The 14,841-nt window shown below is 30.2% G+C and overlaps 3 protein-coding genes and 1 pseudogene across 4 annotated transcripts, besides 6 other annotated features; 3 read left to right on the top strand and 1 right to left on the bottom strand.

Moving 5' to 3' along the window:
* Positions 1 to 100: 100 nt before the first annotated feature.
* Positions 101 to 1,705, top strand: TVAGG3_1046240 (regulation of choline O-acetyltransferase protein; the record flags this gene model as incomplete). The annotated part of the gene is made up of 1 exon (XM_001584408.1): positions 101 to 1,705. The coding sequence occupies one exon, from the start codon at positions 101 to 103 to the stop codon at positions 1,703 to 1,705; it is 1,605 nt and encodes a 534-aa protein (XP_001584458.1).
* A 1,271-nt stretch (positions 1,706 to 2,976) lies between these two features.
* Positions 2,977 to 3,057: a mobile genetic element.
* Positions 3,058 to 3,329: 272 nt separating this feature from the next.
* On the top strand, positions 3,330 to 4,397 carry TVAGG3_1046220 (glycosyltransferase family; the record flags this gene model as incomplete). The annotated part of the gene is made up of 1 exon (XM_001584407.1): positions 3,330 to 4,397. The coding sequence occupies one exon, from the start codon at positions 3,330 to 3,332 to the stop codon at positions 4,395 to 4,397; it is 1,068 nt and encodes a 355-aa protein (XP_001584457.1).
* A 382-nt stretch (positions 4,398 to 4,779) lies between these two features.
* Positions 4,780 to 4,816: a mobile genetic element.
* Positions 4,817 to 10,094: 5,278 nt separating this feature from the next.
* Positions 10,095 to 10,122: a terminal%2Cinverted (terminal inverted repeat of Mariner transposon ID:TVAGG3_1046190).
* Positions 10,095 to 11,395: a mobile genetic element.
* TVAGG3_1046200 lies at positions 10,191 to 11,315 on the top strand (annotated as a pseudogene). Its single transcript has one exon. A coding segment is annotated over exon 1 (1,125 nt).
* Positions 11,368 to 11,395: a terminal%2Cinverted (terminal inverted repeat of Mariner transposon ID:TVAGG3_1046190).
* A 708-nt stretch (positions 11,396 to 12,103) lies between these two features.
* Positions 12,104 to 12,141: a mobile genetic element.
* Positions 12,142 to 13,053: 912 nt separating this feature from the next.
* Positions 13,054 to 14,322, bottom strand: TVAGG3_1046170 (glycine-rich protein family; the record flags this gene model as incomplete). Its single annotated transcript, XM_001584406.1, has 1 exon — positions 13,238 to 13,873. One exon carries the CDS (start codon positions 13,871 to 13,873, stop codon positions 13,238 to 13,240), a length of 636 nt encoding a protein of 211 aa, XP_001584456.1.
* Between the last annotated feature and the right edge of the window lie 519 nt (positions 14,323 to 14,841).

The raw sequence follows: 14,841 nt of genomic DNA, 5'->3' as shown, positions 1-14,841 counted from the left end.
TAAACTACATAATCGGAGAATACTCGAACAAGACATAATTAACTATAGCATTTCTACTAATTGGAATAATATTCGTGTTAAATTTAATTTTGAATATTTAATGGGAAGAAAGAACGATTCAAAAATGTGTCTTTTTACTAACCAGAATATATCTTGGAACAGTGAAAACTATACATGCGAAATGTTTGATATTTTAAATGAATATAATAAAGATTCCCTAATAAAAACTTTAGAGAATGCAAAACATTATATAGAAGGAATATTCAAGGTCAGACCAATCGAAAATTATAATTTCTCTCTCATCGGATATGATTCGGTTTTTGATGATCCACCTGAATCTTATTCAAGTAACTGCGACTTGCATATAACTGTTGTATCAAGGCCATTCGAGTCATATTCAACCGTTGCAATGGCTGCAATTTTGCAAAGAAATAATAAAGATTTTCGTCCAATCCAAGGCGCATTGATTATCAATCCAAGAATGGTACCTTCCATTCCTCAAAATGAAAGTTCAACTGAAAATTATTTCTTCAAATCTTTAATCCATGAAATATTTCATATTTTCGGCTTTTCTGCATCAAATTACAAGTATTTTCATTCACTTAATGATTTTGATCCATATTCTAATGTGTTTTGTAATTTAACAAGCAAAGGAAAAAATTTTACATTTCTAATTACTCCTTATGCGCATAAATATGCCAAAAAACATTTCAAAACAAACTATTTTATGGGTGATAATAACACAAGATGCTTATCAGGCATTGAATTGGAAGATGGTGGAAAATCTGGCACCGCAATGAGCCATTTAGAGATGAGAACATATCTGACAGATATAATGGCTCCTCATATATCATACCTGGAAGGCGAATTCAATGTCTTCTCTGATGCTTCTATGGCAGTTTTACTCGATACAGGAAATTACAAAATTGATTTCAAAAAAGTTAAACCAATGCTTTGGGGAAACATAGATCTGCATAAGAATGAAGTATTCAATGCATCTAGTTTTGCAATTGGTCCTCCACAGTTAGTATTCCCAGACTTATACCTTGCTTCTTCCCAAAACGATAAAATTGGATTTGATTACACATTTTATTCAAGAGATTTGAGTATCGACGAAAGTGAACTTGATGAAGAGTCCAAAGAGAAATATATTAAAGGAAAAAATTTCTATAACCCAAAGAATTTTAAAAATATTGGATCAAATGATGTAATTGATTTCTCAAATATTAAATCACCATCATTTATATGCAACCATGGCTTAGCAGCAATAAATGGTATCGAAAATTGCGTTTTATATGAGATTATTAATAATTCAAAAATTCGATTTTCTTGGGATAACTATAGTTTAGTTTGTAATGAATCAATGTCAAACACAATACACAAGATAGGCAATTATGAAATAGTTTGTCCTGTTTTTGAAAGATTTATAAGAGCAAAAGCCCTTCATAACTCATTCTTTAGTTCAGATCCGTTTGATGGTGATGATTTCAAATACTCAGATCCATACTTTGCTAATAATGATCAAAAAACTGTATTTAATTCAAAAGAAAAATTAATTATTTTAGGGATAGTTTTATCCATCGTTTTTATTTGCTTTATAGTTTCTGTGATCTTAATTTTTATTTTTTACCAGATTAATATGCATAATAAGAGAGTTCCTCAAAGAAACAACGTCGAATCAGATAATAGTTTTGTTAATTTATAAAATTATCATATAATTATCTTCTTTTTCATTAATATTTTTCAACATAGCCTGAAATTGAAATAGGTTATTATAATGGAAGCTTATTTTATAAAATTTAGAATTGAGATACAGCCTTTTGTTGTGTGTTTGTTGCAGGCGATTATTTTTTAATCAACACCAATGCATGAATATGAATACTCGAATAATAAATGTTGCTCAATCATATAGAGTTCAATAAAAAGTTTACATTATTTTTAACCTTAAATTGTATTGTACTCTTACAACACATATTTTTTAGAATGATATGGTTCAAACATATTTTAATTATCAATTTTAGACCCAAAATATTTTACCATTTTTTGAGGCTGGCTCTGAAAAATCGTCGATTTTTAAATTTTGAATGTGAAGAGTATTGTTTTATAAATTTGAAATGTCAAATATAAAATTGCCCAGTTTGAAATTTGAATACAATTATTTTTTATTTCTATTTCAAAATTTTAGAATAGTTTAGTCGGTTTTTGCATTTTTAAAATGTTAGTCACCTTTCTCCTTCCAAAGTGAAAAAAATTGTTTAAAATATAAAAAGAATTTTTATTCGCATAGGCGACAAACAAGGATTTATAAATAAATAATGGGGCTTTGAGTATTGATCTGAATTGAATCAGATAATTAGCCGTAAAAAATCTTCTAATAACGATTTCTCATGCATGAAAGATGGCTATGAGTGGCGTTAATGAGGGCGTTTGATAATTGGAGCTGGACATAAAATTTGGAGATCTTAATTTTTGAGAATTTTGGTGCGATCTTACTGGTAAAAGCAAGAGTATGGAAGGAGATTGAACTGAGAAAAAAACTAGAGCATGCAAAAGAATCATGCTACAGCTTAGTTGAATGTCATTTATGCAAATAAAAATATCTTTTTCAAATTTCAAACAAATTTTTGCCACTTTTTGAAAGAAGATAAGGTAACAAACATTTTAAAATGCAAAACCTAGACTTAAACTATGCCGAAATGTGAGCTCACCGTTACGGTTTTTTCTTTTTTTGGGGGCTCGCAAGCTCGCCCCCAAAGAAAAAACCGTAACGGCGACTAACATTTAGGAAAAATTTAATTCGAATTCCTGAAAAATAATTTTTTTTTCAAAATTTTTGGATATAAAATGAGAATAATTTTATATAATTTTGTCTTTTAAATTTTTGGATATAAAATGAGAATAATTTTATATAATTTTGTCTTTTAAATTTAATAATTAAATTTTTTAGGTTTCTATAAAATAAATTCAAAAAAAATTGTGTGTCCAGGCGGCATCGGAATTGATCGGGAAATCGGGATAAAAGTATTCAATCTTATCCCGATAAATCGGGATGAAAGTACTCAATTTTTAATCGGGACGGAATCACTACACATTTGATAGAAACATTATTTAAAAATCGTTTGAATATATAATATGCAACTAACAAAAAAAATGGATGTTAGTACTAACATTTAGGAAAAATGTATGTAATCTTATTGATTCTCCTGATATATCTAATTTTCTCTATCCTATGCACTTCAGTCACCCCGCAATATTCATTAATCTCCATCAAACCTGAAGAAATAGTTAAACCTGTTACAGAAATATTTAATACAAAATTAATCACATATATGCCTGAAGAATTAATTGAATCTAAAACAGTATATGATATGCCAATTGATATTGGAGATACACAGCTTCGCATGAACGGAAAATGGAGCGATGTTGATGACCATCCAGCGAAACCAGTAATACTTCCGGAAAGATTCCACAGATTTAAAGGAACGATGGCAGTGCTTAAGAACATATATGTTAATCGAAATTCAGGAATTCTTTTACCTGGAAAGTTTATAGTTCCAACAAATGATACATGGTATCATAACACAAAAGGGCCAAGATCTGGAAGAGTCATTGCAACATATGATAATTGTGTCTGTTTTGGACATGATTCAACAAAGCTATACGGTCATTGGATGGTCGATTATCTTTCAATGCTGATGCTCTTACCGAAGGACGTAGTCGAAACATATAAATTGATTAATGTACCAGAAATGGCTGGTGCACATGAGACTCTCGACTTTCTGAACGTTCCAAAAGAAAATAGAATTCCATATCCATCATTTTCTCATCTTTACTTCTTAAGAAGGTGTTATTACATGTATGATCCACTCACAATGACAAACCACTATGGGTTACCTTTGCAAAGAATAAGAGATTTCTTACATGAAAAATTTCAACTTGATGGAATTCAGAAAACAAAATACTGCTGCTATCAGAGAAATGCTAGGAGAAGAATAATCAATTTTGACCAAATGGTTAACACTCTTAAAGAAAAATTCCCAGAATATAAATGGGAATGTATTGAAGATCATCAATCTTTGACACAATGTGCAAGATATTGGGCTGCTATAAAACTTATTATCAGTGGTAATGGCTCGCATTACTTTAGATGTTTCTGCATGAATAAAGGAGCTGTGGCGGTTGAAGTTCATGGAGTTTTCCATGATTTGTCTTGCTTAGGAGCAATAATTATGAGTGGAGTTCACTGCATTACTCTGAAGAATCCAGCATTGGTACATAATGTTTGGTGGGGTGGCGGCTCATATAATATGGAAATAGATAAGATAGTTAAAACTGTTGAATACTTGAAACCATACTTGACTGGTGGAAAATTCCCAAGCGGGCCTTTAGTTTTTTAAATCGAGAAAGAGTAAATATTAAATAAAATGTTTTTATACATATATCAATTTTTAAATATCAATTTTTCTAAAAATGTTCGCTTCTGATAACTATTTTAGTAAAATATCGAAAATTCTTAATATTTTGTTAACATTTGACCTCCAATGAGAGCTACACAAACCAGCAGTACAAAATGTAGGAGATATTTAACGTATAGTTATTATATTTTGTATGATACATAGAAAAATCGAAATTTCGTTTCATATAATATCAAAATAATGCGAGAAAGTCGATCAACCCAATATTTAATGTGTCATTATTCTATTGATTATGAGTGGAAATGGAATATAAGATAATTCAAGAAATACAAACAGTTTATTTGAGAATGTAAACAAAGAACTGTAATAAACAGAAATTCATCAAAAGTGACAGCTCTCAATTTTTTGACATTTGTAAATTCTAAATTGAATGAGAAAAATGAAATAATACTAAGCATAATACAATATTCTAGATTTAATTATAATTAGGAAAAAGTTAGTTTTGAGAGTACTTTTCATAGGCATATAGAATGAAATCTTCTGAAAAATAATATCACATAAACTCATATTATTTTCTAATATATAACTATTTTATATAAAAATCAAATTCAATGATCTTAAAAGCGAAGGATAAACCTCAAAATTTACGAATATAATGAGTGGGAATATAATGCTTATCTATCATAAAACCATATGAAATATCAATTTTTGCTTTACGCCTAATTTTTGACGACAATTAGCAAAAAATGTTAAATGTTAACACTCAGTCCATTTGAATATGAAAAATAAAATTGACTTTGATTAAATGTTTTTATTTATCATGCAATTCTTCTTGCGACCAAAGATTTGAATAAAATTTCAAAAAATAAGATAGAAAGGTAGTCTCACGAGAAAACTGACGGTAAAAATTCGATGAAACCAGGTGCATTGTATAGTACATATATGTGGTAAATAAATGTCGATTAGCTTTGTAAAAAATATCCCACAGTTTTTGAGATCTTGAAAACGGCCATTCAAAAAGTCGAAAATTTTCGCGAGATGTTAATGGGCAAGACAGTTTTTCGACAAATAAATCGTAAACATGGGAATTAAAATAAGGCGTTATATTACATATATGGTAAAGAATATGGATGTGAAGAGCGTTAGTAGAATGGAAAGACTTTGAAATTTTAAAAAATTTATCTGGACTAAAAAATTATTTGATTATAAAAAACATATTATATATCAATTGCTATATAGAACTATCATAACAGATTTTGGAAAAGCCGCAAATCCCCAAGTTGGAGAATTCATTAAATACTAATTATTCAGCTTTTTATCAGAAAGGAAGGTAGTGTAGTGGTTGGGAACACTATGCTCTTTTTGAATCTAAAAGGCAACTGTTCAAATCATAACATCTTTTTTTTTTTTCTTATTCTGCCATTATTGTTTTTCCTTGTTATGATTCAAATTAAAAATATTTTAGTAAAGGTATTTTGGACATCATTTTTTCACATTGTCTCAATGCAAATGTTTGAAAATTTTGTAGGCAATATGACAACTCTTTCAACATTTGTTCTCTTTTATTAACTCAAACAGATTTAGGATCTAATTTCATGCCTTCGAAGACATTTAAACCATCTTCAACATAATTTATTGACAAATTGATAACAATTACTCATGAATGTCGTAGATTTAATATCCTGTCACTCAGCAACAAATTCGGGTTCAATAACAAAGCTCAGTAAAAACTTTCCAGAAATTCTCCAATTTATTTTAGTGTCTTTTTGCGTCATTACGGCTGCATTTTCTTCTGCATCTGAACGCTGTGTTTGGAAGAAGACGAAATACAGAAACTTTCAACACAAGTAATCAGATTTTCTTGTCTTTCATGTTAAAATGCTTCATCTCGCTAGGTATACGTCATTTATTGGATGGATTGTTAGCTTTGTGTCCAAATAGCAAAAAAAAGTATTAATTTAAATTTCGCATTTTGCATAAGTATACGCTTTAATTTATATCAAAACAGATTTAGATAGCTTAAAACAATATAGTTTACTCATAAATACATCTTGATAATTCACTTCTTCAATTTTCATAATCTTATATCCTGACCTATATCCTCTTATAAACCATATTTCTACTGAGATCTTCTTAAAGCATCTTTTTATCCCTATCTACGCCTCGAAACCCTATTTTTCCGGCGGAATATGAATCTTCGGGTCTCGCTGATTCGATTTCTGCAGTCAGATCGTAAAAATACCCACTACATAGCCTGATAATCTCAATTTAAGTTCCTTAATTTTTTTGAAAAAAAAATTAAAACTCCCTTATCAAACATCATGCTCATTTTTACGAATTTCATTTTTCCTTTAAGTTTAAAATATACGCTTTTTAGCATGTTTATAATACATTTTCAATTTACATTTACATTTTTATTTTTGAATTGTTTATTTATATTTCCGTTTGAACAATAATATTTATTGAAAATTGTGAGAGAAACGGATATAATAAAAAACACCATACAACAAAATTCACTTTTTTTCATACTTACGCGGATCACTCCTTTTCGGCCCAATATGCCGGAAATGATAAAACTCTCAGATCTAGTTGCTAAGATCCAAACTCTCGACTCTCAAATCTACTTCCTCAGATCTTGTTGCTAAGATCTACTCTCGACTCTCAAATCTACTTCCTCAGATCTTGTTGCTAAGATCTAAACTCTCGACTCTCAAATCTACTTCCTCAGATCTTGTTGCTAAGATCAAACTCTCGACTCTCAAATCTACTTCCTCAGATCTTGTTGCTAAGATCTAAACTCTCGACTCTCAAATCTACTTCCTCAGATCTTGTTGCTAAGATCTAAACTCTCGACTCTCAAATCTACTTCCTCAGATCTTGTTGCTAAGATCTACTTCCTCAGATCTTGTTGCTAAGATCTAAACTCTCGACTCTCAAATCTACTTCCTCAGATCTTGTTGCTAAATCTATTCCTCAGATCTTGTTGCTAAGATCTAAACTCTCGACTCTCAAATCTACTTCCTCAGATCTTGTTGCTAAGATCGATCTATTATACTCAATTTTACTTAAGCAATATAGATCACCTTTATTATGATTCTCTTTATCTGTACTTGTTTAAAATTAAATTACATCATAAAGATCTAATTACAAATTATTTAGAATTTTGAAATAAAACCAGTATTTTATCAAATGCTTTGAGATTAATGCATTCAAACTTTAAAAAAAAGATATATTCAGATCAATTTCAATATTATTGATTTTTTAATGTAAAAACTATGTCTACATAGATCTCAAACAATTTTATTAGATACTCTTTTTCCCAATTTTTTTCAAAATCTCTTTTTACATATCAAAAATTGTATTTTTCAATTTCATTTTTATTTTTTCCATATTTTTTTTGGAATTTGGATATGCGTCCAAAGTAGTTATGTCATTAGAAAAATATTAGATATCTGAAGAGAAAATGATAACTTAGAGAGTTTTAAAGATTTTATTTTCGAATACAAATATAGACCTCAGAGGAATACATTCTAAATAAATTTGTATCTGAGGGTGAATAAATAAGAACAAAATTTAAAGGGTTAGCATAAATAATGTAGAAATTAAGATTGGAATTTAAATTTAATACAAAATTAAAGGGAATGAATTTGCGATTAGTAGGGTATGGCAAATGGATTGGGAAACATTGGTTACACATGAAAATTATCAGATGTAAGAATTTGGTGCAGATATTTTAAAAATGAGATCTGAGTGCTTAAACAATATCTCAAAATTCAAATTTTCCAAATGAAAATTTGGAAAATTCCCAAAATGCAGAATCAACTGATGATTTTCAATCATTAATAACGCCAATACAAGAAGATCATTTTCCTTCTGCCAACGAACTAAAACAATGGTTTGATATTGCCCATGATGTTTTAATTAGTCCGCCACCTGAGAATCAACATCCAGAAATTGATGAAGAAGAGACACAAAAAGCAATTTATCTATTACAAAACTTAGACTTTCCTAAGAAATAAAATTATTTAATTTATTCTTGTTTGTTTTTTAATTAAACATGTATATTTATTAACATTTCCTTTTTTAATACCTTTCCAACTTCTATTAGTAACAAATACATAACTAATTTGAAGATTTAGCGTTATGAAGAAGTATCCAAGTAATAACGTCAATAATGCATTTGCGATAGGATATAATTGCACCAAAGGTTAAAACTTGTATAAAGAATGAAAAATGAAATTTAATACAATTTTTTTTCGAAAAAAATCCATGCTTGGCTAGATTTTCATAGTTATTGAATATGCATTACTGACATCTTGTAAAAGATGCCGATCAAGGCTTTCAAGATTGCTAAATTTCTCGATTAAAATTTACATTTTTTTTTATTTGTGTTTAATTACATTTTACAGTTTGCAGACTTACATAAAATCCGCAACATAGTGGTTATTTAATATTTGCCCCACAGTATTGTAGTTTGAAATTTACGATAAGATTATAATTGATAAAGTAAGGTTTTGTCATTAATGCATCTTATAAACTTTCATTGATAAATATGGATAGATAAGTTCTGTGTTCAAAAGTAAGCATTTTTTAAAACGCGCAATTATATCAAGAACGACTATCATAAATTCATGAGTATCGATGATTTTCGTTTAGGATGGACTTAATCGGCTTGATTGATATACATATTTTAAAATGGCATAGCTTTGTGCATGTTATGTCAAGCATTGTGCCAAACCAATTTAAAATGAAACAAATTATTTTAAAGAAACTATATATGAACTATTCGAACACTTTATATTAATGTAGGGAGCTATAAATTTAAATATTCTAAAAATTTATTTATTTGTTAAGAGTTCGGAACAAATTTATTATTGAATATATAGGAAATCAAATAATTATGCATAATCGCATAAAAAAATGCTGAAACAATGAAAAGAAAAAAATAGTTGCCCAATAGAAAAAGTCGAACCCATACCCCTACCCATTGAGTTATCCTCACTTTCAAGTTTCGATCGAAAAAAAGGTATTTAATCGCATAACTCGCACCGTTTAGTCGTATTTCGAAGTTCTATATAGTATTAAAGATTAAGTTACATTATGTACAAAATAACTTTTTATTGTTATTTGATTTTGATAGCATTATTAGCTGAATATGAAAAATCTCGTAGAAATAATCATTTCATTCAGACATAAGTATTGGATTGTTTCCCAACAAGCATAATAACACACGTTTCATATTATAATTTATTTCATTTCTGTACAAAATTTAGATAACGATATCAAATAAAAAAAACTGTGGCATTTTTTTACTTCAAACTATCATGAAGTGTAACCAAATTGGGTGAGTATTCTTGCTATCAGTATGACATGAAAAAGTGAACGACAAAAATTGAAGATATTGTAGTTAACTCGGATTTTTTTAATTGCAAACACATCTATAATTTGTTTAAATATCATTTATTATATCAAAATCGAAAAATTCGTTTTTGGAAATCTTTGAATTTATGAGAAGTTCTACAAAGACACTTACAAATATAGCGTTTGCAATAAAAAGGCTCTTTAATCTTCTTCATCCTTGCTCAGAAACTTCTACTGGTTACCTTACGGGTAACCTGCAAAGCTGCTTCCAAGGCATCGGGAAAATAACGTATTTTCGTGAGACTACCTTTTAAGATATAGGGTGTCCAAAGGTGCGTTTAGCACAGCGCTCTATATGAGACTATTAAAGGAGATATATGCTGATTATAAATATATAATAAAAAATATGAATATATGTATATGATGAGTATGTTGTATTTTGGCGCCATGCCGGGATATAAAATGAATTTTGAGACAAGAGGCGGTTTCGCGGGAAATTTTGGCGGGATTTTTTTCATTTTTTTAATGAATCATAAAGAAAACATCCTCGCTCTTGCAAAAAAATGCAAAGACTGTAAAAAAATCTACGAGACATTGGTAAAATGCTTCGGTATGGATGCTCCTAGCTATTCCACTGTAACGTATCATGTTAGGATGTATCACTTCATGAACAAAAAGGCGCCCATCATAAAAATTGACAAAAAATCGCCGGATCAAAGAAAAATCAAAGCAATTCTTCAAGCGCTAGATGAAGACCCAAGAGCATCACTCAGAAGGATAGAGGAGATGACAAAGATACCACGTACAAGTCAGTTATTATATGCACAATTATTTGAACTACAAACTAGCGTATACACGTTGGGTTCCGCACAACCTTAATTCAGTTCAAAAAAAATCTAGAGTCCAATCTTCGAAAGAGCTCCTCTCTATATTGGGTGCGTATCAATCCAAGAAGTTTCGCTTTTTAGTAACAGGGGACGAGTCTTGGTTTCAATATGCAACAGAAGCCAAAATCATGTGGATCCGAAGGATGAAAATCCGCAAACATTCCCGAAGAAAAAAATTGACACACCAATGATGATGTTGTCGGTTTTTTGGGGCGTGAATGGCATCATCGCAATTGATATTCTTCAAAAACCTAATACGATGAATGCTCAGTATCTAATTGACAATGTTCTTACTCAAATTATCAATTCTGATGAGTTTGAGAAATCCAAACAACAAAAACAAAAGTTTGCAATTCATTTTGATAATTCAAGAGTTCACAAAAGTCATAAGGTAATGAATTACTTGGTGGAAAACAATGTCAAAGTTGTTCCAAACCCAATTTATTCACCTGATATTGCACCCTCTGACTTTTATTTATTCGGCACGCTAAAAAAGAGAGCTGAAGGACGCGAATTCGCGAGTCCAGATGATCTTGAAAATTTTGTAAGAGAGCAATTTGAGCAATTTTCTCATGATGATTTAAAGCGTGTCTTTCAAGCCTGGATCGATCGCTGCGAACGCGTGATTGAATCCAATGGTGATTATATTTAAATAAACTTTATATATATGTAACTTGTTTATTTCTATTCGCAGTATTCAGGTTTGTGCTAAACACACCTTTGGACACCCTATAGCTTAAAAAATAATATACGGTAGTGTTTACTAATAGATGAATAGTATATAAATTCTATTAAAATGGATTTGATCCAAAAAAATATAAAACCAAAAATAATTGTTATAATTTAAATGAAGAAGTAATTTAAAACAATTTTATTTATGATCAAATTTTGTATATTTTTTTGGATCAAATCCATTTTAATAGAATTTATATACTATTCATCTATTAGTAAACACTACCGTATATTATTTTTTAAGCTATCTTATTTTTTGAAATTTTATTCAAATCTTTGGTCGCAAGAAGAATTGCATGATAAATAAAAACATTTAATCAAAGTCAATTTTATTTTTCATATTCAAATGGACTGAGTGTTAACATTTAACATTTTTTGCTAATTGTCGTCAAAAATTAGGCGTAAAGCAAAAATTGATATTTCATATGGTTTTATGATAGATAAGCATTATATTCCCACTCATTATATTCGTAAATTTTGAGGTTTATCCTTCGCTTTTAAGATCATTGAATTTGATTTTTATATAAAATAGTTATATATTAGAAAATAATATGAGTTTATGTGATATTATTTTTCAGAAGATTTTGTGTTCTTCTTCAAAATTTTATTTTTTTATTAAAAAGAATCTTTACAACATATACATTTACTTTAATTAATATTTAAAAACGTGCTCTATCAAAAGTTCCAAAAATTCAATATTTTAGCTTTTCTGAGGTGTCACTTTTGATGAATTTCTGTTTACAACAGAACTAATAATAAATATTCTTAGAATTGATGTGCTTCATATTTCATCACTGTATAATCGATTATATAACACAATAAAACAATTAAAACCTATGAAAGCAGAAATATCTCCTGCGATATTTAACCAAAAGCATGTAGAACTGATGAGAGTAACATGATATAGAACAATTGGGAATGCAACGGATGAAGATATTGAAAGTAATAAGTAAAATACGACAGCATCTGCAGTAAATGGATCACATCCTATTTTTCTTTCCAAATAATCTATATTTAACTTATATGACAGTGAAATTCCAAAAATCGACATAAAAATTGCGAAAAAATTGTGAAAAATGACCACCATAGGCCATCAACAATGCATCCAGCCATATATAGAGCAACTGCGATTGTCCCAAATACGCTAATTACTATGTATGGTGCTGCAACAATCATAAAAAATAAAAAATTATTCTTTTAATTGACTTAGTCGTTTGTTAGATAAATTGAATCACTAGAATGGAAGCTTTAAGGTTTTTATAAGTGAATTTTTGCTATTTTTTTTCCCTTTTATTAGAGTATATTGATAACCAAACAGTTTCATTTCCAGATGATATGGTCTATGCAAATTATGTTGAAATAACTATAAACGAAGGCTTCACGATTATTCCAAAAAGATATTTTGAAGAGTTCAACAATTTAAAAAACATCACCTTTCCTTCTTCATTATTACGCATTAATGATGAGTATATAAGAATTCCCGTAAATGTGAATTATCTTTTTCCTGGAAATCCGTTTCATGGAAGCTATAAACTATCACATATTGATGTTGATCCTGCAAACATATATTTTTGTTCTATTGCCGGTGTTTTGTATACCTAAGATATGAAAAGTTTGATACATTATCCGGCGTCAAAAAACCAATCATTTTTTATTGTTCCAAAAGAAACAGAAACTTTATCGCATGCACGCTTCTTTAATCTTGTTTATCTTAAATACGTAACCATTCCAGACTCTGTTATTTTATTAAAGGATTATGTTTTCTTCAGGTCAAATGCACTTGAAAAAGTCTTTATTTATCGAAGTTATCAACAAAAACGACCAGTGATATAGGTGTGATTTTTATCCAAGAGACAAGTACACAATAGATAGTGTGAAGAAAATATCAAAATTGCGTCCAATTTTCAATGGAATTGAACATTTAACTTTGTAAGGTATGGCAGTAATTCGAGAGAAATATGGATAATCATATTTTTCAGCTGTGGATATGATTACGTGTCCATTTCCTATATGGCCATACTCTGGAATTGATTTGTTAAGACTCGGAACAGGCATAGGACTTTTCCCATCAATAATCATTGGATTCTCAAATTTTATTCCCGAATAATGGATCGAAGGATCTTCTGCAGTAGAAAATTTAGGATTATTCTGAGTATAATCTTTATCAACAGAAATACATCCTGGGTAACCGCTTATGTATGAACTTCCACCGCCGGCTGAGCCTTTCCAAAAAAAGTCTGAAGTCCCTCCTCCAAAATAGCCCCCGCCACCCCCTGCATTTCCATCAGGAGTGCCGTAAGCATGCACTCTCTCTCCATTTCCACCTCCTAGACCAAAAAAACCCTTATATAAACCATCACCTCCAGAGGTTTGGTTTCCTCCCTTTCCATCGCCATCAAAACCTTTCAAGCCGCCACCAGAACCAGCTGGAGTACCACTAAATTCATAATCGTATCCCCCACCACCAGCGGCCACCATAATTCGGCTTTTCAATCCATCTTCATCAAAATATGGTCCTGGATTCAATCTAACATCGGAGGCACCACCACCTCCTATTTGTCCTGAGCCACCCCCGCCATAAACAGCTGTGGTTTTCCGCCTTGTGCTCCAACATGAACATATAGTGTTAAATTTCTTTCGAGTGATAAAATACCACTAGTATAGCTGCCAAGACCGTAACCATAATTATCATAACTACTACCACTAGCACCCCAGCACTCAATTTTCCATTTTCCGGCAGTTAAATTTATCTCATAAGGGGTAAAAACATAATTGTTGATACCATTCTAAGCTAAGTCATATACAACCCTATTCTGATACATTTTAAAGGCAAGATAGAGAATTCATAATCATCTTATTTGAGTGAGTTTTACTATGATAGGAGGCTAGATAAGTACCAAATTTTCTCGGTTCCTTTATTTTTTTTTCTTTACCTTCTTTTTCTCCATTCTCAAGCTCAAATTTCATAATTTTAAGGTAATAATAGTCAGACCATTATAATAAGTCAACATAGTTACAACATGACTATGCTTAGCAAAAATTAGAATTATTCATCCAATATGAATGAACATGGATCTGAATAATTTTAAGATTATGACTTGAAATCTAAGATCATGAGAAAAATATATCGAATTACGAACATTAATAATAATGTTTTAGGAATGAGCGAATTTACATTTCGCCACCATCTTCTTCCTCATCGCCACCTTCGACTGAATCAGCAGCGACTTATTCGTAGTCCTTCTCGAGGAGGGCAAGGTCTTCACGAGCTTCTGGGAATTCTGTGAACGAAGGCGCGCTTAGCGTACATGAGGTCGAAGAGTGAGTTTGTGATTTCGGCAACAGAGTAGTAAAATCAAGTCTCATCACACTTTTCAATGCTCGATTTTTAAAATTTATTTAAAAATGGAGCTTATAAATTTTAACTTAAGGATGTCGCTTGGGGG

The sequence above is a fragment of the Trichomonas vaginalis genome, chromosome I (genome assembly GCF_026262505.1).
Source record: "Trichomonas vaginalis G3 chromosome I, whole genome shotgun sequence".
NCBI lineage: Eukaryota > Parabasalia > Trichomonadida > Trichomonadidae > Trichomonas > Trichomonas vaginalis.
Note: the sequence above shows the minus strand (reverse complement) of the source record. Positions and strands in the feature narration are given on the sequence as shown.